Here is a 23,851-nt window from a genome sequence, read left to right as displayed (position 1 = left end):
AAGCGAGTGAATACATTTGGCACAGGACGGGGGAGGGGAAGCTCTGAGGGGATGGCAAAGGAGGAGAAGGAAGCAGAGAAGGCAGCTCATAGTGTCAGAGACCCTCTCTGCATACAAATTTCTCTGTGCGACCCTGGGCAAGTCGCTCCCTTAGCGTGCTGGGCTGAGCCCTCGTTCATTAGTACCGTAAGCATTATTATAGCTCATCACTCGTGTACCGTGAGAGGTGGTACAATCACAGGAACATGTTCCTAAAACACTTCAGCACCCCAGACTTGTGCCATTTCAAAGCAATGCCAGGTACAAATAGAAGGATTCCCTCTTCAGTGGCCGTGAGCCCTGACCTTCCATTGGCAGCAACAGCAGCCATGACTCAGGAACCAGAAAGCTTCTCCAGCTCAATTGCCAGCTGAGGATTGCCTGCAACGCTGGCACCTCAGGAATAAGTGATCAAAGCGCACAGCTAAGGGCCAGCCCAGCAGCTTGGTGTCAGGACTCTCAGGCTGGGCAAGGGAGGCCCAAGTTGGATACTGACATTTGATGACAGACAAATGGTAACTTGCTTCGGGGCACAAGTGGAGCATCGCCCACAAACAGCCATGAGCAAACGTGGGACGTTTTTAATCATCCTCTCCAGCGACACAGCCAGAACGGAATGCTGGCCCAGGCATGCCCTGGCTCTGCTCTGGTATGGCAAATCCTATTATAGGATCTCCTGGCTTGGGCCAAGAACTGGTGCTTCTGCAGGATGACACTCACCTTGGTCTTTACCAAACCTCGCAGGCCCAGACTGCAAAAGAGAAAATAATATTAAAACTAATAGGTAGATACATTGACAAATCAGAAATAAAATGTCACTATTAGCAAGCCCCACTCTGCACTTTTCTGGTTCAACTACATTCACGCCTGCTCTGCCCAAAAATCCTTGGTTTTGTTCAAATGCCACTAATTTTCTCCACTTCGGCAACGTGTTGCTATGGAGCGTCATGTACAGAGGGTTGTGCCAAGGAAAGTGAAATCTGCTCTAAGGATTTAATACTTTTCAGAAAAATCTCCCTTTTCTCTCTTGCTCTCACCAGGGGGCAGGTAAAACAAATAGTGTAAGCTGCGGGAGAAAAACAGCACTGCTCTTCTGTGGATGTGAGGCCATAGGAAACATGAGGTTTGGTGTCGTGGCATGTTCAGGCTTTCTAGCAGAGAGGAGAGTGTAGTTATTGGTAACACAGGAGCACCTATTGCTTGTCTCCTTGCGCTCTCCTATTCTTGAGGAAAATCAATGTTGCCTTCCAAGAAAGGGAAATCGCATCTAGCGAGTTGCTTTGCACTATCGCCTTCTAAAACTGACTTGGAACGTAAGGATGGGCAGTTCCTTGTCTGACAATGGAAAGTATTTCCCAAGATTACAATCATTCTCTGCCAAAGCTGGGCCTAATAATTCCTCCCTATAGTGCACAGAGGGACCCCCATGCAGGTACATATTTCATAACCAAGCCTCTACCTCCTTTGCTCTAAAGAACAAGACAAGTAAATATCATTCTATGTGCACAGACATTTGGCTGAGTTTGCTAAACTTCGTTTGAATATTATGGCTAGGAAAGTAAGTGTGTTCTAATTTTACCTTCTCTTTTTGTAAGTAGAAATCAAAATAAATAAGTACAAATCAGGTTTTAAGAGGGAGAGGCAGGGTCTGAGCACAAAACTAGGAGCCAGGCATGCCCGAGTTCTAATCCTGGCTCTGCTACTGGCTCTATTTGTGGCCTTGAGCAGGTCACTTAACTTCTTTGCCTCAATTCCATTTTGTGCTGTGTGCAGAGCTCTATTTTTATTTAGCCGAAAGAATTACGGTTGTTCTGTAGGTTGTGTCACTGGTCACTTTTCAGAAAGGCTGATGTTAGAGCTGGCAGATGATGCAGGGCTGAGTTACCCCATGCCCACGATCACTGTGATAGTTAGAAGGAATTCTATGCTTCAAAGATTTAGATGACAAATAAAACTCAGTGCACAGTTCCAGCACCGTTTATTACAGGAACTGAAATTTTACTAAAATGTTTCATGTCTTTAGAATTGTACCAGGCAGCAAAGCCCTAAATAAATTTGCACAGCCTTATTACTTAGTCAGCCAAGAAAGGGAAAATGGAAACACCTGTTACAGGTAGCGCGGAATGAGATGTTGCCTAGTAACTCTCAGCAGGGAAGACTGTAAAGCCAGCTAGGGTAGTGAAGCTGATACTCTGCCTGGAGGTTATAGCTGAGTGAAAACCTGAAGGCAGGAAAGCTCTGTGCAGCACAGCTATGATTCTTCCCTTTTATCATGTCCTAAGATGAAAGTGCTGAGGAACTGCACAAAGAGATGTACAGGCTTATACAGTACATGGCTAAATATACAAGTCATGTCTTCAACAAACAAATGACTGAAAATAGTTTTTTGCACAGAAGCCTTTGCACCTATTTTCATCCAGTATCTGAAATTTGTAAAAAGATAGCAAGAGTCTAAAACTGCTCTGTGGAGCATTACACTGAATGGACAAGGCTTAGGACTGATGCTATTTTTGCATCAAGAAGTACCTACAGCAAAACCCTTTTCCCATGTCTGCTAATGGCACAGGCTCAAGGGCATTGTTTAAAGGAGGAAGCGATCTGCTCTTTCATCTGAACCATGTTTCCTTGAATGGTTTATATATGGTTTAGATTTGGAGTTTAAAAACCACTTCCAACTAAGGCCACTTAAGAAGATTTCCTCTGTTAACAGCATTTAAAGTCATTATAGACTGAAAAATTGATAATGTCTGGGTAAAACACCTAGCTTGTTTATCTCTGCTTCAGGGCATATTTTATTACAAGCGTAGTTGGAGTCGGAGAGCTGAATTCAGCTCTGTGCCAATGCTATCACTGGTGGCAGGGACAAAATGGAAGTGACTTGTGCCTTCCCTATTCAGAGGCTGCCAGGGGTTGGTTTGGGCCCCACTACAGATTAGGGCAGCCCTAAATTGCACTCTCCATTGCCATATCCCTTACATGCACTGTGGCAGTGGGAAACAGCCAGGATGTAGGGATACAGAGGCAGATCTTTGCCTGTGGAACAGGTTCCCTGTGCCAGTTGATATTCACTGGGAGCTTACGGGATTTGTACCTACCAGATGGCTCCTTTGTGTTGATGTAGCACAGCCAGCACAAAGAGGCTATAGGGCAATGACAAATTAGGCCTTGGCTGTCTAGTTACAGTTCTTCCTGATCTGAAGACTTCTTCATTATAACTACAACAATCCAAAAAATAACTTCATCCCATTCTTGAATTATGTTTACTTCTGAACTGTTGGATGTAGTGTGAAAAGGTCCTTCTTCTCACGTTGCCGGAAGACCGTAGGGCTAAAATGATAAGTTAACCATGCTCTGAAAGTAGGTTTCTGGAAATGGATCACCTTGGATCCTGTAATCTCAAGCAGTGGTGCCATCTAGCTTCCTTGTGAGTAGGTCTGGTTTGCTGGGAGAAAACAGGAAACACACAAGAGCTGTCACACACACCAGTCATACTGGTGAGCAAAGTACCAAGTGAGCAAAACGGCTAAACTTGTAATAAGAGAGTCTCAAAGTCTGGAGTTACTTTCTTGTAGCATCCAGGATATGGCATCCTTAGCTAAACAAGCTGTGTTCTCATTTGGAAGATGGGAGAAGTAACAGACAGAATCTATGGTGGTTAAATTCTTTGTTTATATCCCCAAGTACCGCTGGGGTGGGAGTGGTAAAATGGAATGAGGGTCATTAATCTAAAATGGGGGCACACCCCTGTGTGGTCTCCATGTGCAATCCCAACCCAAGTCAATTCTGGAAGAAGAATACATTTGTCAGAATCGAATCTCAGTGGGAATTGCAGCAATTCAAAGCCCCCTTTGATTCTGTTGTGCCAGACTGGGTTTGAGGGAAAGGTGTTAATACTTTGGGTTTACATTGCCCCACTGGAAAGCTTTGAGTTTCTGGGGTCAATTGCTCTCTCACAAGTCACTGCTTCAATGAAATGTCTCAGAGCTAGAAAACTACTAACACGCAGACACGAATTACTTTTGCTGCTTTTAATCGGTACTTGATCGGTACAACATAAACAAAGCAAACATTCTAACACTGAAAACTACAGGCCACAACTACTTGGATTTACTTTTTAAAGATCATTTAGGAGTTTAAGTACAAGGCAAAAATCATTCTGAGTGTTTTATTTAAACATTTACAAGACAAAGGAATGCATCAATGTTCAATTTCATCAACATTTTGCATTAACTAGTTCATAGAAACATAATCAAAACTAATGCCTTAGGCTAGAAATCAGAATAAAAATATTTTTACCAACATTTTTGACACCTAAATATTAACATTTTGATAAAGAAAACTGCAGCAACACAAAGGATCTGGTAGTGAATTCGTGTTTGATACTAAAATTTGTATCTTTCACAACAGTACTTAAGGATCCTTTTCTTACGAGCCTAAGTTTGGTTTAAAAGTTAATAAACGCTATTGATACAGAACCTCTGTCCAGAAGGTCTGGGACCGTCATCAAACATGTGACCAAGATGGGCATCACACTGCAACAGAAAAACAATCAGTTAAGAGAACACAGATGTCTTCAACATTGAATAACAGACAGCAGCAATCCATGTTCTGCAGTGCTATTCCACAACTTAGTTAAGAGTGACAACTCAAGGGGAAAAAGAAACCCTACAGACCACTCAGATGTTTCTTTGAGAAAGGATTTTCTACACTCATAGCACAAGGTTTGGGATCAGCACAAAGCTAACAGCAAAAATGGTCAGTACGCAAGTTGTAATGACATCCAAAGGAATGTGAGGTTATGAGCTATCTAAGAGGATTCCAGTCTTTCCAGGTTAGCAGTAATATGCAAGATGTACTCAGTGTAACACCTGGTCCTGCTCCAGGCAAAATACGGCTTGGTTCTGCAGGTCTGATGCACACAAAGTTCTTGCTAACTTCTATGGCAATACTTTGTCCATCCTCTCTTCACACCTCTGGTACACTGTGAGGCATCGGGTCAGACAAAGTGTGCCCTCAACATGCAAGACATTCATAACAGTTGGTCATATACACCAATTCACTAGAGAAATAATAGATTTTATTCCTAAATTCCAACCGTTGAGTGTTCTTAAAAGGATGCTCACCTTATCAGTCAGATTGTTCCCTCAACCAAAAGTGGATTTTTATAGCTGATACTGCTTTGATCTTGACTCACATATCTGAATCCCAAGGGATGAGAAATGAAACTTCTCAGTGGTATCACAACACTCACTGATACATCTGGACAGACATTCACTAACTGCATGGATGCAAACAAAACATCTGCAAAGATTTTATATAAATTCACACACCAAGTAACATTTTCAAAAGCACCTATGTGACTTATAAGGTTAAGTCCCATTTACCTTCAATGGGGCTTAGACTCCTAAGTCACTTAGATGTTTTGAAAATTTTACCCATTGAGGTTGAGTTGCATAATCAGCTAAACATCAGCTCCCAATGTAATGCTTTGGCCAAGAGAACTAATGTGATCCTGGGATGCATAAATGTGAAGTAGGAGTAGAGAAGTTATTTTACCTCTGTATTTGGCACTGGTGCAATCACTGCTAGAATACTTTGTCCAGTTCTGGTGTCCACAATTCAAGAAGGAGGTTGATACATTGAAGAGGGTTCAAAGAAGAGCCACAAGAATGATTAAAGGGTTAGAAAACATTCCTTAGAGTGAAAGATTCAAAAAGCTCAATTTATTTAGCTTAACAAAGAGACAGTTAAGGAATGACTTGATTATAGTTTGTAAGTATCTTTATGGGGAACAAATGTTTAATAATGGGCTCTGCAATCTAGCAGAGAAAGGTATAACACAATCCAGTGGCTAGTCGTTGAAGCTAGACAATTCAGACTATAAAGAAAGTGTACATTTTTGACAGTAAGGGTAATTAACCATTGGAACAATTTACTAAGGTTTGTAGTGGATTCTTCACCACTGATAATTTTTAAATTCAAGATTGGATGTTCTAAAAGATATTCTCTAGGAATTAATGTTGGTGAAGTTGCATGGCCTGTGTTATGCAGGAGGTCAGACTACATGATCACAGTGGTCCCGTCTGGCTTTGGAATCTATCAATCTCTAGATATTGTTGCATGGCAAACTATGCACACAGTTATAGAAAGATGAGGAAAGAAGAACACATCATACAAGTCCTTCTGTATCACTTTCATCATAAACATACCTGCTTACAAATGACTTCGATGCTGGTTGATCCCAATGAGTTATCTGGACGTTTTAGGATACTGGTATTGCTTTAATCTGTACCACATACACCAAAAGCTTCAGAAAACGAAGGCCATCCAGTGCCAGAATTGTATTTCTTCTCCGAACTATTGAGGACAGCAGATTTTGTTATTAATTAAGAATATAGACATTAATCAGACTTTTTTGTTGATTTTATAGGAAAATTGGCTTCCCCTTCCACTCCCTCCCTCCCTTTTTTTTAAAATAGTGTTTGACTTAGTAATCATCTTTCTCACTGCACCATCACTATTCCAGAACTTTTTCACCTAATGGATTTCTTGTTCTTTCTACAGTACAGGCTTCTCTCTCATCAGTGCTGGTGCAGCATTATACAGTGTTTGAAAATGTCTTTCCAAATAGCTGAACACACTAGACACTTTCTGAAGAGCCCCAAAGGCCACAGTTCAAAACCTTGAGCTTCCAAATAGATTATTTAAAAAAAAATCAAAATGGAATATTACAGTAAATTTGGAGTCTCATTAGTTTAACCTGCCAGACAAAGTTCATGCATCAGAGCAACTGCTGCTTGAAACAGCAAAAATGACAAGGTGAAACTAAAAAAAATCTGGCAGGTCAATTCTGCACAAGTCCAGTGGAGCTTTCTAGAATACAATGATCTACTGCCCCCAAGAGGTGACAATTGGCATTTCAGAGACCATTACTACTTGTGAGTAAGACAGGAACAGGAAAAAATATGCTGAAAAAGACAAGAGATGAGCTGCGGGGGAGGGGAGAATCCTTGAGCCAACCTTTCCTCATAAGGTACAATTCAAAACTCCCTTGGGAGGAAAAATTAAGTCAAAGATAATGCAAATCAGTACAGCTAATCAATACAAAAACTGAAGATTTGACATTAATCACAGAACAGCATGGCATGAAAATGTGTTATTCAAGAATGAAATAATTTCAGTTTATTTGCCTTAATAAGGGTGCCTTTTGATATCAGTTTTAATTCTTCAGGTAGACATTTAAAAAGCAAGAACATACCGTTAATATATGGGATTACCAATATAGACTAGTTGCACATTCATCTTAAAATCTATTATAAATTATGATCAAAATAATAGTTTTAGACTTAAAATTCAGGACAAAGATACCTAAAAGTTCACTCCTTTAAAAAATAAAGTAGGATTTAATAACGACAATAATTCAGAATTGTTCATTTCCAGTGATAAGAGATTTGTATATCACTGCAACAAATCAAGACTGACTGATTGCACTACTATCCTTAATATACTGAAGAACAAATCCTGAAGATCACCCTGGTTTTTATTCTTTTATCCCAGCTTTCTTAATGCTCCCCAAAAATCAATGTTCACAGTGACACCTGGTGGTAGACGGAGACACTGACACCACTGAGGAGTAGCAAAAGGGAGTCTTGTATCACAAATGCTCTAAAGTGAAACATTTAATTAAGATAATATGCACATTATGGTGGGGGAATAAAAGCAGTGAAAAAAATTTGATTTCTGTGCCTTTCAGAAAGACATATTGATCAATATCTGATACATTTAATGTTTCTAAAATGGCCAGTGTTAGCTTTAATTCAAGTCAAAAGTAGCAATGTAAGTCTCGCACATAATTTATAAAATGATTTACGCAGTTATTTACAATTTACACATATAATCTTTGCAAGTAAATGAGAGACTGTAACAAAAGGGTGACTGGAGGGTCACTTTTCTAAGGGCTACTGCTCAGTCTATAACATAAAGGCACAAAGCATCATTGAAAATGCTCAGCTACAGCTTTGCAAAAGAAGCAAAGAATTTGGACCTGCAACATCCGTGGATCTCAGGGGTCTGCTAGAAGCCAGGACCTATCACACAGAGAGCCCCTGTGCATTTGCACTGCCTCCCAATTCCCTCCTTGCACCTGGGCTGCAAGGCTTCAGCTGAGCCAGGTCTCCAGGGGCTCCTCCATCTCTCATCTGCTGAGGGAAACATGCCCCTTCACCTCACGGGTGTATTCCACAGTGGTACAGAGGCTCACTGCAGGAAAGTTAACAGAACCTGCAGATTCCCCATACGGTTGGTGAAGGGACTTTGTGTGCTCCTCAGTCCTGCCCCTCTCCAGCTATGCAAGGCTCTCTGCAGCATCTGGGACAGCTTTGTCCCAACACATGTAGGCAGGGGAAGAGTCATACGCAGCTTCCTAAGGCATGACCTGAGCCAATATAGTCATCTGGCTACAACTTCATCTACTTTTACGTCTTCTTTTTGTCTGTTTGAATAGTTTTATTTCCAAAACATAAGAATAAGCTCTACATATTGATACACTAACTCCCTACCTCCTGCCACACACAGTACATGAACATTATGACAAAATATTCATCATAAATTGTCATGAAACAACCATATTTCCTTATATTTATCCTTCTGTTCATTTAAATGGCATGATACTATGTAAGGGCCCTATCTGAAACCCAGTGAAGTTAATGGAAGTTTTTCCACTACAACCCCCAAATGGTTTTGGATCTGTCCCTAAATTTGCTAGTTCATCCAATCTTCTATACCAGTTTTACAATGTTTAAGCCTTACTGTAGAGGTTTTTCATTTTCAAAGAATCAATCTTCTGAGCTATTAAACTAGCTTTCAACAGAAATTGCTTGTGTGGTTTATTAGTAGGTATATCACTTAGATCCCCTAATAGAAACATTTTAGTAGCCACAAAAGTACTGCTGTGCAAAATCATATTTATCTTTAGAAGTACGTGATTGCAGAATTTATGGATAACTGGACTTTCCCAAAACATATGCATTAGATTAGCCTTCACCATACTGTATCTCCAACACATGTAATTTGCTTTGATTCCTACTTTAGCCAGCCTGGAGGGAGTCCAGATAATTCTAAAAATGCTTTTTGCTGTATAAGCCTCAGCTGTATGGTTATTGAAGGTTTGAGGTTTCATTAAAACTCCATAATTCGCTGTCTATAAAGGTTGAAGTCTTTGTTCCATGTATTTTGAACCTTTTCTACTGAGCATATGGTAGCAGAGCGTAATAAGCGATATATATTGAGGAAGCTTTTTGTTTATCCTTGGTTAAAAATCCTCTGCATTTTAAAAAGTAAGGATATTTTTACTGTGACGTTCTTTTGTGTGTGGGTGTGTGTGCGCGCGTACAGCTCAGCTATAACTATGATGAATGAGTCTCTTTTCAAATATTAGTTTTTCTATTAGCATTGTTGATCCTTCTTAAAATAATTGATGTATGGAAAAATTTTCTCTCAGTTCACTTTAATCTATGAATTTTCTTATTTCCAATCTTAAAAGATAGGTTGTTCCAGAATCTGCTTCCCCCTCCCCCCATAGAAATGGGTCAAAGCCTAATTTATCTGACAGCAATAGCCTGCTTTTCTACAACAGTGTATTACAAGGTCTGTGTGTGTTTTTTTGACTGCAATAAGACTACCAGTTGAGCACAGATGAAAACAACTGACACAACTCTCTTCAATACTGATGCATCTTAACATTTGCCTGTCTTTATTTAACATTCAGCATAAATGATGCTCTAATGTAAAGGAAAAGCAATTGTTTTTGCAATTTGGGAATTTAAAATCTCCCTGATCTGCTGGAAGATAGCACTTTTCTAGGCTATTTTAAGCTTTTTATCTTGTCGCCACAAAATTTTGCAACATCTTACTAGCGTCTGAACATTGATTTTAAAAACACTTATGGGCAATGATCTAAAAAGAATACAAAAGTTAAAGCAGAGAGTTCATTTGTATTAAATATATTTCCACGCTCACCCAAAGGTAAATTTAGTCAGTTCCCAATTATCAAGTTTTTTCACTGTTTATTGCTGGGTCCAGGTTCATTTTTACTATAGACTTTAAGTTGTTTCTTTTTTTACTTCACGGCCCTAGTATACAGTTCCTCAGCTTCCCATCTGAAGTTCTAGTCTGAAATGTATGTTTTAAAACATTCATAGAAATTGGTCTGATTTTAGCCTTATCCCAATTTAACTCTGAGTTGGAATGATAGAAGGCTATTAGCTCGCTCCCAAATATGAGGAACCATCTTTTCTAGCTGAGTTACTGACAGTAGAATGATCTACATATAATATTCCTAGGCACCCTATGGACTCAAATTTAGATATTGATGATCTTGCAGAGTGTATAGTGGGGATAAGGAGGGTATAGAGAGGAAAAGCACAGGCATTCAGGGCCAGACTCAAAATCCCACCTAATGCGAGTAGATTAAGCTCCAACTGCCATTTACTTAGCAGGAGTTAGGCACCTGACCTGATTGGGTGCTTCTGAAAGTCCCACTCGATGCCTATATGCTTCTTAAAGCCACTTAATTATCTTAGAAAATCTGGCCCTCAGAGGCCAATAATGTCAAGGGCAGGCAGAGAATAGCAGACAGGTTCCCACACTACATTCCCTAGGCACCTGTGCCTCTGCAGATCTGCTGGGGGGAAAAGGAGGGAGGCCGCGGGACAGATATTATGGTGCTCAAACCCAAAGGGTTGGCAGCAACCAGCCACACTGTATAAAAGTAGGTGTACAGCAGCAATTTTAATGAAAAACCAAGACTGCTGCTCTAGGGCAGAGTAAGGCTGATGTAGGGTCTGGAGAATGATTCCTCAGCTGGCCAGCATGTAACTTCTCAGGGCTAAGCAGTCTAGTGACCTCTTTTCCTTACTTCTCTTCTATCACTTTCAGGATCAAGCCCTTCTAGTCCCCCTGGTAATTCTGCAGCTGTCAAAGCTCTATGGCTCATCTGAAAGCAGGAGAGACAGTGGAGATCCTTGGTGAGTGCCTCTGTGGACAATAAACATTTGAGATAAGTGGGAACAACCATGCTGGATCAAACCAGTGGTCTATTTGGTACAGTGTTCTGTCTCCAAAAGTGGCAAGCAACTGCTGCTTCAGAGGATGGTGCAGAAACCCTGCAATAGGCAGTTACGAAATAACCTGACCCCCAGGAGGGTTTCTTCTTTACTCCCATTAGTTAGAGGTTGGCTTATGCCATGGAACATGAGGGTTTATATTCCTTCCCAAACTCCTGGGTATGTCTTAATCCTTATTTTTATAACTCTGGAGATTTTGTTGTTGGAGGCCCAGTGCAATTTGAGTTGCTTGACCATGGTTTTGAGGCCTAGCGTAGCTTAAGCTCCTTGCCTGACTATTCTGACCCCTGAAGCATGACATCTTCTGGTTGGCAGAGACAAATAAGATCACTAAGTAACCTTGCAGATGTCTCAGTTTCTGCATACCATGGCATGTAATAGGACATGTATGCTTGCAGCTGCACATAGATAACAGCAAGTTATCCTTGAACGTCTGGGGGTACACTTTTCCGCTGCCAAGGGGCTTATTTTGTTACCCCCCTCCTATCATCAGGTGTTGTTTTGATGACCCCAATTATTATGGTGAGAACGGAATGTAGTCAAGGGTGAGAACCCAATGTAGGTAATAGAATATGTAATCATTAATAGAGTGGTAATTAGGTGAAAGCTGTGTATAGAAAGGTATAAAAAGTCACCACTTAGATCAGGGGTGGGGAACGTCCGGCCCGCGGGTCGGATCCGGCCCATGAAATAATTTGATCCGGCCTGCGTTGGGCTCCGTAAGGCCTGCGAAAACATTTGCTCTGGCCTTTGCGGCGGCATTCCGTGGGGGCGGGAAGTGCGCGCCGCCGAAACCCTGCAGCCGTTTGCCCATTTTCGGCGGCGGGGGGACTTCGGAGACTGTTACTGCCCCACGGAACCCCGCGACCGCCGTGAAACTGCGCCGCCGAAAAGGTGGAAACGGCGGCAGGATTTCAGCAGCGGACACCGCCCCCCCACGGAACTGTGCCGCCGCCGAATTCGGCCCCTGCCGCCGAATCCCCCCCCCCCCGCCGCCAGGGCCACCATCAGGCCCTTGACAGCAAAAAGGTTCCCCACCCCTGACTTAGATAAAGGGGCACGCTCCATCAATGCCTGATTCCGCAGAAGGTGCTGCTGGTCAGACCAGAGGATCCAATGACTCTCTGGCGGGGCCCTTGAAGAAAGCTGTTCCTGTATACAGCCTTCTGAGTGACTGCTTAGCTCTCCAGGCTTAGTGAGTATGCTATATTGTAGTTAATTTTAGGCTTTGTATTTAACTAGTATATTTATAGAAAACCTTGCACATTAAACCTTATTGGTCTGCAAATCGGGCGTTCCATGTCTCCCTGGTATCCACACTGATCACTAGGGGTCCAGTGTCAACATTTGTCATCCCTATAACGGTCCAATCCCTTTTTGAAACCTGCTAAGGTCTTGGCCTCAATAATATCTAGGGCAATGAATTCCCCAGGCTAATAGTGTAAAAACAAATTCCTTTTCTCAGCATTAAATCTGCCACCTTTCAATTTCACTGACTGTCCCTTTGTTTTTCTATTATGGGACAGGGTGAATACTATGCCTGGCCTATCTTCTCTCTACCATACATTATGGTGCATACTTTTATCATGCCCCCTTTTATTTGTCTCCTTTCAAAGGAAAACAGATCCAGTCTTTACATTTTCTTCATATGAATGCTTTTCCATGCCTTTAATCATTCTTGTTGTTCGTCCCTGAACCTCTTCTACATAGACATAGAAATAACTATGCCTGGGTACAACAGCGCTGCCTAGCTCCAAAGCCAATGGTAGTGTTGCTTAGTGATTACAGCACTGGCCAGAGACTCAGAAGACCTGGTTTCTATCCCTAGCTCTTCTATCTTCCTACTAGGTGGCTTGGACAAGTCACTTCCCTGCTTTGTGCCTCAGTTTCCCCATCTGGGAAATGCTGATAAAGATACTAACCTCCTTTATGAAACACCGTGAGATCTACTGATGAAAAGCATTATATAACTGGGTATTAATTATTATATTAAAGCCAGCCTTTTTTTCCCAGTTGTAATGCACATTCTCAGTTCACTTTACTGAATGCCTTTTCAGCACCCAGAATCAGAATTGCTATTTGATCTTGTCCATAAACCGGTGAAGATATGTCAAAGGTAGAATAGCTGTCATTAGCAATACCACTTTGGCTCACTCTAGGAGAGTATATTCTATTTGTTTCTCCATAGCTCTTATAATAATCTTACAAAGAAAATTAAGGAACAAGGATTATCCAGTCACCTTGCTGGGATTTAATATGAAAGAAATTAAAACATCCATGAGTGTTTGTGGTAGGATGTAATCTTCAATGGCTACTCTGAAGGCTCTAATTAATCTTTTCTAAATGTAATCCTAACTTTTCTACATGTAAGACTCTTCCAACATAAAATTCCATGCATCAAGTCCCAGTCTTCTCCCTTTATTCAGAGAAGTGACTGATCCACATTTATTTTTCTTTCCTTGCAGTCTTATCCCAATAATCTCTCACTCCTCTTTCAAATCCCTCCTCAAAACACACTTTTGCAAAGCCTTTCAGAATGACCTGTGATCAGTGCTGGATGAAGGCAGACACTACAGGACATGCTTAGGCCCCAGCTTCTGGAGTCATGTGACTATATCAGATCTCAGTTTTCATTTTTTTTTAAAGTAGGTTTCTAGCCCTCCTGCTTGAGGAGAGCCTTGAAAATGTAACATAAATGTAATTGATGCAGTCATGTCTGCCTGAGTCTTCACACAGTCTGAAACAATAGCTCTGAGAGGTGTGAACTGCCCCATTAATATCAACGGGGTATTAGCTCCCAGACCTGCTGCTTTGGGGCTCAGTCAATATCAACCAAGAGAGGCCTCTGTGTGGCAGGGAAAGAGTGAAGAAGCCCTGGCCCACTCACTTAAACAGATAAAGCCTGGGATAAGTACTGGGGGTGGAAGAGGCCTATTGTCACCCCGTCTTTCCTTGCTGCTTGCAATTAGAGAATAAAATATAGCACGGTGACAAGGTATGAATATGGTCTGGCATGTAAGGGGTTACTAGGTATTAGGTACATGGCTGTTGTGGGTGAGGTTCTAAAAGGAAAGAAGAAGCTGGTGCAAAGGAGGCTACAATAGGGGAAAGGTGCGTTCTCTCTCCTCCCAGCTGGCTGGAGCTGGACAGACCCCAGTAATTATTACCCAGTAATTTGAGTTGATTTGTTTTAGTTTTGAGTTCTGGTTTTGGAAGTCAAACAACCCCTAAAGGGCTGAGTCTGCACACCAGCTTACAAGCACGCAGAAACTGACACATTGGATCAGACCAGTGGCCCATCTAGGCCAGCATCAGAGGCTTCAGAGGAAAGAAATCCTGCAGTAGATGGGGATTTGCAGTCGCCAAGAAAATTTCTCCCCAACTCCCAATAGCTGAAGGATGGCTTAAGCCCAGAAACATGAGCAAAATGATGTATATTTCCAGCACCATCTCCTCCTTGACAGGCATCAGATCTCTTGCTTACCAGTTCAGTTCCTTTTTCTCTTGCGACATAGAACTACTCTGGAGTCAGTTTCTTTTGCCAATCGGTAGCGACAGCTGTTTCATCATATCTAGTCAGAGACCCCACATATTTAATTGGAAAAAGAAAAAAGTGTATGTTTAAAAAATATATAATGTGCTTTTCCCATTTTGAAACACATCTGTTGGCCACTTCCCACCTAAACATCAGGCTGAAATTCACTTAGCTCACAAACAAACTGAATACTTGAGTGGGTAATAAGGGGGAAGAAGATGGGGCTGGGAATTGAATATTGCCACACCTAGCAGAGGAGCAGGGCATGCTGTTGCAGTGCAAAACTCCACACCTGCTCTCCATGCTATGGGCTGGAGCAGTGACTGCAGCCCCTACACATCATTTATGCTAAGGATACTGGAGCTATGTAACACAGCCTCTGTCCTGGAACGCCCCCAGCTTGGCCCTCCATCCAGGCTGCGGTCAGCATAGGGGCCCCTTAGTCTCTGCTCTGTCTTTGCTCCTTCCTCACCCCTGAACATTCATGCTGTGTTTGACCCTTAGAAATCAGAGCCAAAGCTAACGTAAGTGTTATGCTCATTTACAGACCATCAAGGGACCATATAGGGACTCACTGATACATTGTCAGCAATGGTGATGAAATATCCCAGCCATGTCAGAAGAAGAGATGTCAGCGTTCATGTCAATAAGGCATCAGATGCAAAAGCCCTAAAGCTTTTGCCTCATTTGCCTCCCTAGAACTTTCACAGGTCATCTCTGGTCCAACCACACAGCTAGTCACACCTTGATATCTAATCCAAAGACCAGGTCCGATGCTGAGATATCTCAAGCCAGCCACTGCCTTGGACAGATCATCAACGCATAAAGACAATGATCAGAGCTCCTCCAGCTTCCAGGCAACAAGGACTGCAGCGCTCCATCCACAGGACAAGGAGCCGAGGATTTCATGAATCATTACCATTGTACCCAGGCCTCCATCATAAACACATGGGCTCTCAAATAATTCCTTCCTGTCCATCATCACCCACCCAAGCCTCCCAAGTTATCTGACATCTTACACCTGATGAAGAGAGACAACATTCTGCCTACCTGTTCGGTACATTAACACCTCAACTAGGACTGGGTACTGGACACCCTAAAAGAGTCTTGACCCAAGATATATGCATCCAACCCATGCCCCTTCTGGCTGGTGAAAAACATACATGAGCAGCGAGTGCCACTCCAGAGGGAAAGAGCCAATACCTTATTCAGGGAAGGAATCTTCCCTTCCTCCTTCAAACATGCAATAGTCTGACCAACACTGATGAAACCTACCTTGTATACATTGGTTCTAGCCAATCACTGCCCAATATCAAGCCTTCAGTTCCTGAGTGAGCTCATAGAGAAGTTAGCCAAAGGCCAACTAAAAGTTCATCTTACTAAAGTTAATATTCTATGCCCAGAACAATCTGGATTCAGGCCAGACATCCATTCTCTTCCTCTTGCACCTCTCCTGCAGTATTTGACACAGTTGACCATGAGATACTTACGTCTCACTTGAGAAAGGTGGCTGTGGTCCAGGGTTATGCACTAAAAGGAGTTGAGTAATTCCTGGAGGGACACACCCAACAACTAATGATGGGAAACTGCACTTCTGCCACTAGACCTTTCACTTGTGGAGTGGTACAAAGATCAATTCTACCCCCAGTCCTGTTCAACATCTACATGCAGCCACTATGTGAACTAGTTAGAGAGGACATGAATTTAAGTGTCAGCAATATCCAGGTGCACACAGCTCTATCTGTCCTTCGCTACACATGGCCATACAACTACCACCAAGATGGCCCACTGCTTGAATGAGATCTGCTCATGGCTGAAGAATAGCTAGTTGAGGCTGAACCCAAGGATGATAGAGGTGATACTGGTGAACGGATGAAAGCATTTTGAGGAATTTGCACCTATGGTGCAGTACACTTATCGTGTTTAAGGTGCACACCCACATTAGGTCAGTTCAATCCATAGCTGAGGGTTGCTTCTGGATTCCTTGCTGACACTAAGCTCTCACCTAGCAGCATCCATGAGCTATGCTTTGCACCAATTCTGGTTGGCTAGAGGACTTTCCCATCCTGCCAGATTATGGCCTCAGTTATACACACCTTTATCACCTCGTCTGGATTATGCATTGCAATATACCTGGGCACAAAGCCATCAGCCCTTAGTAGTACAGAACGCTGCAGTGCATCTCCTCATCAATACAGGCTATCCCGAGCATAACATCCCTGTCCTCCCATAGAATAGAGTTAAGTTCATGGTCTCAGCCCTTATCTTCAAGGCCCTTAGTGTCCCAGGCACAGGATATCTAAAAGATCACCTAAAACTCTGGGACGAGGACCATGGTCAGCAATTGCGCCCACAGGCACAATGAAACACTCTGCAATAAGGGTAAAGTTCATTTGTGAGGGAGACAGAGTTTTCCTGAGGTCCGGTCTGTGTCTGTGGAACAAACGCCCTCAGGAACTCACAAACCTCTTTACCTCCCACTCCAAGAACATGGCATGCTTCTCCAACCTGCCTTCTAACATATAAACATAGCAGTAAGTACACAGAAACCTCCAACCCTGTCAAAACAAAACTCTACACTGCACGCATACATCTCCTCCCTGGGGAGAAGATGAGAGAGAGGATGAACCACACATGACAGATGTTAGTCACATCACTTAATGCATTACTGGAAGGTGCTCAGATACTGCTGTGATGAGGGCAGTAGAAGAACCTATGTAGAACAGAACAGAATAGAACAGGAAACCTTTGGAAATTAGCAATTAGTACAGAAAAGTGCAAAGGTTCCTAAACTTGCTTGCAGTAGCACCACATCACCAGACTAAAACCTCAGCTGTACCAATGCATGTCCACCCCTTGGTGTGTTCTGATCTGCAGTAAGGACTGGATTGCTCCAAATCATACTTTATGAGGCTGGGTTTGGAGTGGCTGCCTGCGCTCGCCCATGGGTGAGAACACACGCAAATGAATGGGAGACGGATAGCAGAAATCAGAGCACTGGGTAGTGGTTCACCATTGATATATGGTGGGAGAGCCTAGAGTACCAAGCCAAAAGAGCTTGAAGTACTAGTACTTCTACACATGCTAGTGGTTGGGAGTAATGGGTTATTGGCACAGCCGCTCACAAACTGAAACTGCTATATTTACAGATTTGCAAATATTAGAGTATTTGACCCTGGGTGTATAATTTGTGAAGTTTTATTGTTAATAACTAACTAGGAACTGTGAAACATTCTCAGATTAGTGGAACTGCAATCTCAGAAATGCCACCCCTTCGCCTCTTCACTTTTCTAGTGAGGTCAAGGGGTTGGCTTGGGACAGATAGATTGTAAACTCTTCAGGGCAGGGCCTGTTGCTCTTCTGTATTTGTGCAATGTGTAACACAATGAGGCCCCATGGTAAATAAACAATATTAGGAGATAACACCTCCCCTCCCCGAACAATTCACTGTTGTGTGTTGAACAGTGATCTCAGAACATCACTGATAACTATTTATCTCCAACTAATTCAGCAATAAGGAAAGCGAAGGTGAAGAGGAGCATACACACAGGGGAAGATAAGGCATGAGAAAAGCAGACCATTGGCACACACGTAACCGCATGCTCCACAGATTTTATTGACTGTCTATTACTGGTTAACTTTTACCAAGTGATTCAAGATCTAGCAAGCAATTCACCCATCAGAAAAGCCTTTGAAGCGCTTAGAGTCATTAATAGGACTGGAGATAGGAGGCTGCGGGGAATGGGATGCAGGGCAGAGGAGTGTTCATCACAATCACCATTTCGAGTGGCCCCTTTGTTGGCACTCAGAAAGCTAACGCCTGGTCTCCTCCAGGCCAGGAGCAATCCAGGTGTGCCCAGAGGGGCCGGGACAGGCAGCAGCAGAACAGCTGAGCCCCGCCGGGGGTCGCCCGCTCCCTTCCCCGCCCCGTCGGCCGCAGCAGCGCGGCTACCTGTGTCGGTGCGAGCAGCCCTGCCACAGCCGCGGGCAGGGGGGCGCCGCTTTTTAACCAGCAGCCCGGGGAGCCCTCGGAGCAGCCGCGCCGCCGTGCAAAGCGCCCGCGGTGCACCCGGAGCGGAGGGTGCCGGGCAGGCGCAGACGAACGGGCCGGACCTGGAGCCGGAGCCTCCTGCAAGAAGGGCCCTGGAGGCAGCTCCGTGTCTGGGTCCGTCCTGGCTCCGATCCCCTGCAGCTGGCCCAGGGTCTGGGACCCGGGGAGGCTCCTAGAGCCCAGGCTCCCGTGGAAGCGCCTCCACACACCCGGGAATTGTATAGCCCTGCCTGCGGCTGTGTCTCGCTACCGGCCAGATACCGGTGGCATTGCTGTATACCACATTTCCTGACTGCATGGTTTCTGTCTGACAGGCTGTGACCCGTATGTCAGCCTTCTCTCCTTTCCTTGGTTTTCTTTCTCCTTCCTCTGTGCTTTGGCTCAGGCTGAATTTTCTTACAACATACAGCAGTGAACAAACGTAAAATATTGTGGACACGATAAACTTGGCACATATCTTTGTATTTCCTTTTATTTCATTGTACAGGCTGGTGTGATTTTTCTTTGTACAGTACATAGTTATTGAAGAATTTAAGAAAAGATGGTTGCTGTGTTTGCATGATCCGTAGACGGGTTATCAAAGTGGACACTAAGCTAAATGTTTAGTGGTTCCTTTTCTGACCTTGCAAATTAAATTACCTGTAACTAACAAACCTCATCCTCAGAGCCCTATATGCCATTGTTGACATCATCTGTTATGTGCTAAGCCAAACAAAACCAATTTGTCTTCTGTTTCATTAGAACAAGGGGATTGGGTGGGTAGGAGGAATCAGTGTTTCTCAAATGGAAATGGACAAGATCAGTAATGAATGAAATTGTATTTTCAGGCTTCTAAAACAATAGTCCAAAGAGATACTAGGCAAAGTGGCATGAAAAGATATAAGATACTGGCAGGAGATTATATATTTGTATTTTCTGGTGCATCTACGTGCAATTTCAAGTTTACAGTGATTTACATGAATGGGTAGGTGGGTCAAAATCATTAATTATTCTACAAGATTCATGTTGATTTTCTTTTATGGAAAGCTTCCCCAAACTGCTCTGCCAAATGTTGCTTCATTCTTGGCCTGTAACAGTCCATCTCTCCTGTTGTGGCAGTTATGAGCTATTTCTAAGTAGGAACTGCCACTCATTCAGTGGTTTTGTGAAGAAAACACCCATCAGAGATCACTTTGAGGCCTGATTCATTGTAACCAGCCACCTGAGCTGATTTGAAACAAGTTATGAAAGAAGTGAAAGGTCAGTGTACAGATAAATGGTTCCTCCAAATATCTGGGGACAGAGTTTCAGCTGGGGTAAATCAGTGTAGCCTTTGGCATCAAGTGGTGCTGGTCACCTCTGGGAGGTCTGGAAAAGCTGCAGATGCTTTTTATTATTGCAACCCCCTCTCTTGGTGAATCTGTCTCACTGACATTTTATTCTGACTTAGGCCTTGGGCAAATCATTTAACTTCTTTGTGTCTGTAAAATAGAGATACAGATCCTTAAGCTTTTGTGTAAAGTGCTTTGATAGCCACAGCTAAAAACAGTCTATGAGTGCTGGGTGTTATTATTACCCAGAAACATCCCCCATAAAACCATGTGTACTTTGGCTGAAAGTAATTTAGGGACACCTGCTATTTATGTAATTCAGACACCTATACAATTTATAAGCTATTTCTTTGGCTTCTACAGTATGCTATTTTCCTTTAAGAAACAAACTCGTTCCCTGATTGCAAGGTGAGTTTTAATAAACATACAGATACATCAAACACACTTGGCTAAGCAGGATTTTGAGTAGCCTCTGATTTTTACAGTGAACACTAATCTCCTGTCAATTCTGTCATGTGTGTGCCATCCACCCTAGCTATACAGTCCAATGGATGCAAATTGAGAGTATGCAAATGTGTCTATTACAAGTAGTATGCACTTGTAACCAGTATTTTCTTTGGTTGACAGTTGCCATAAAATCTAAATTAGTTATGGCAAGGTAAATCACCCTATGAAAAACATTCTTGAAAATGTGTCTTGTTCCCAGCTATCCTGTGCTTCCTAGGGTATACATAAAAAATGTGATAGAGCACACCATATACATAATCCTGTCTCTGTCTACTCCGTCATCCATACAGGCTGTGATTCAAAATCTGCTCTTGTTTAAACTGGTGCCAGAGATTTGTGCCATAGATTTATGCTGCTGTAATTAGAGCAGAGTGTGACCCTGGGCTTTGACATTGCATTGTGCTTCAGGTGCAAGAGTCCTCACTCCCTAAGGGCCTGGCTTCTCAAAGCCAACTGCTCCTCTGCTTTCAATTCCAGTTCAAGCTCCTCACTCTGGCTGTTCACACTTGTTTCTCATGTCACAAGGCTCTCTTTCCTCTTGGTGTGAGGAGAAGTACTCTCTCTGAAAAGGACACATATGTTGCCAAGGATTTATCAGGACAATATTCAATTTCCATGGAGTTGTTGGCCATTGTAATTTCAAACAATTAACAGATGACATTATTTATAGATCAGTTTGTAAAAAAAATAAAAATTGCAGTCATGACCGATATTCAAATCAACAAAGATCATATGATTTTCTATAACGGGGCTGATTTTATTGAGCTAAGCTCAGCAGCCTGCATCAAAATAGCCTAATTAGTCTAATACAGCCTTATAACAAGATTTGTATCTCAGACTGAAATCAAAATTTTTATGCAAACATTGAAATAGATGTAATCATCCATACAGTGCACGTACGCATTAGCCTTAGACTAGTAAGAAAGGGACTTTCAGTCAATCTTATCACTTAAATGCTTGACAAATTAAAACAGCTGATGGTTCTGTGTGGAGCAGGAGGATTACTGCTATTCTCATATCAGACTCAGTTCTGTCTTCAGATACATGGGCCCAAATCCCATTGGCTTCAGCAGGAGAGTGATAGAATTACGTCTGCAAGGTCTGACAAGTGTGGTAAGAAAAAAAAGCCTTCTCTTTAATTTAGTAAAATACTCTGGTTTCCAAACTAGTAGATGAAAAAGACAGCATTGTGTGGTGACCAACCAAAGGATTTTAAAGGCTTAGTTGAAGGGTTTGCCAGTGAGTGACCTCTCATGTACATATCAGTGAGGAGTGCCTAGGGAAGAGAAAGCCCTTGTGGCCTGACAAAACTCCTAACTAACTTCCGTCTGAATATGACAACATAAAAGTCTGCTCTGTCTACCATTAAGGATTGCACTAAAATGAGCAGTGCACAGAATAGGCCATAAAAAGACAAGCCTGACAGATTTCAATCACTTATTAAGAGACAAAAGAGAGATTGGGTTTAAAATTGAATAATCACTCTAGCCATAAGCTATACAAAATATGTTTATTTGTTCAAGGAAAAATTCCTTGTCAAATAGTTTACTGCCAGGTTTATTTTTAGACTTTATGGATCACTTTTTAAATAAAACATGCCCAATATCTGCATGTAAAACAAGTATATGCTCCTGTGCGCCTAAATTTGCATGCACAGTCATCTCAGTTGTGAGTACTAACTGGACAACTGCACAAACAAAGAGCTAGTTGGACATTTAATTGGCTATTTGCACGGCAGTGAGTGCACATAAATATATCTGTACAATAGCACATGTATTTTGGCTTGCATGGTTTAGGCCTCTTGTTTTAAAAACATGGTCCTACAAATGAGTCATTAAACTATACCAGATTACTTCTGTTAACATTTCAGCACTCCATTTTTGATTTGGTATTTTTTTAGTGTTACTGAATGTCGTGGAAATAACTATTTTAAATGCATTGACTAATAAGGAGACCAGAGATAAATAGGTTTAATAAGAAACGTCATTAGGAAAATAGCATTTGTCCTGATCCGTTTTATATCTTTCAGTGAAAAAATTAATTCTGTACATAGACTACTGCTGTGTATTCAGCCTTCTTGACACAAATCACATTCACGCCAAATACCGATCCTAATTCCGCAAGGTGATAAATCCAGTGGAAAGTGAGAGTGTTCAACACACCACATCAATTCATTGTAATCGGACCTTGAAACCAAAGTTCATGAAACCATGGACTGAAAGAGGCCAGCACTAAGGCTAATTAATGATACGTGATGATTTGCAGCACTCTGTGAGAGCACACTGTTAATTAAGGGCTCAGTTAGTGTACAGTAGGTTATGATGGTGTGAAACCATGCTGCCCCATCATAACCGCCTTGAACTCTCCAGGAGATTGAATTCCTCCTGTGGGAGGTCAAAACTGCTGGACAGCATGGCGAGGGGTAGGGCCATGGCTTTGATCCCCTTTGGAGAGGCTAGCACCACTTGTGGGTGCTTGCATTTTGAGCATAAGGACTGAAACTGCCCAGCCTTGCTATAGAGGTGAAAGGTGAAGGAGGATCTTTCCACCCTCCTCTACGGGAGACCTGCGTAAGGGCCAGGTATGCACTGTAACTGTAACTTAGCTGCAACCTGGGAGGAGGTTGTAAGCAGCTAGCTAGCCACGGACCTGCACTGGAGCTAGAATAGCTAATCTGACATTTCCCCCTGTTCTGGTGCGTGGCACAGAGCTGACATACGCTGTGGCACAGAAGAACGCAGCACAGCCTCACTCTCGTCCCCAGTCTCTGCTGCCAGCCCTAACCCTATCTTGTAAATTAAGCATTTCCATTGCCCTCTTGGCCTAGTCCGCAAGCCAGAGGTTCCCCCACGGCCGTATAACAAATTAGTGGAATTCCCCCGGAAGTATCCTGGAAATGAGAGAGGGGAAGAGAAGGTGATAAGTCCTGAGACACACGCATTTTAAAGAAATCCATGTTGATTTAACTGGTGTGTTTTTAAAACACAAATTCAATAAAAATAGAACTGCCAGTCTCCTCTCTACAGGCTCTACAGCCCAGTGCCCTTGGTGCTGTGTGCAGAAATGCTGCACTTTGCAGGCAGAGAGAAATTAAACAGGATGGATCAACCACTTTGCTTCCTGCACCCTGCTCTGGAGGAGGGGTCCAGACTGGCATGTGAGAAGCAAATGGCTACACTGAATGAGAAAAGAAAGCCAGGGCCCCTCAGCCCTGAGCTGATAATTCTCTTTATTTGATGGAAAGTTTGCTGCCAAACCATTCCTGGACTAAAATACACACATTGGT

General features: G+C 42.6%; 1 protein-coding gene across 1 annotated transcript; it reads right to left on the bottom strand.

Annotated features, from left to right (window-relative positions):
* Positions 1–4,490: 4,490 nt before the first annotated feature.
* Positions 4,491–14,850, bottom strand: MSRB2 (methionine sulfoxide reductase B2). Its single transcript, XM_067561856.1, is given in 4 exon segments — positions 4,491–4,571; positions 6,249–6,396; positions 11,448–11,560; positions 14,647–14,850. Coding segments are annotated over 4 exon segments (546 nt in total).
* Between the last annotated feature and the right edge of the window lie 9,001 nt (positions 14,851–23,851).

This window comes from Emydura macquarii, unplaced genomic scaffold (assembly GCF_026122565.2).
Source record: "Emydura macquarii macquarii isolate MOO-44397 ecotype Brisbane River unplaced genomic scaffold, CSIRO-AGI_Emac_v2 contig_2422, whole genome shotgun sequence".
In the NCBI taxonomy this organism is placed as follows: domain Eukaryota; kingdom Metazoa; phylum Chordata; order Testudines; family Chelidae; genus Emydura; species Emydura macquarii.
The sequence above is the reverse complement of the archived record's forward strand: the minus strand, read 5'-3'. Positions and strand labels throughout refer to the sequence as shown.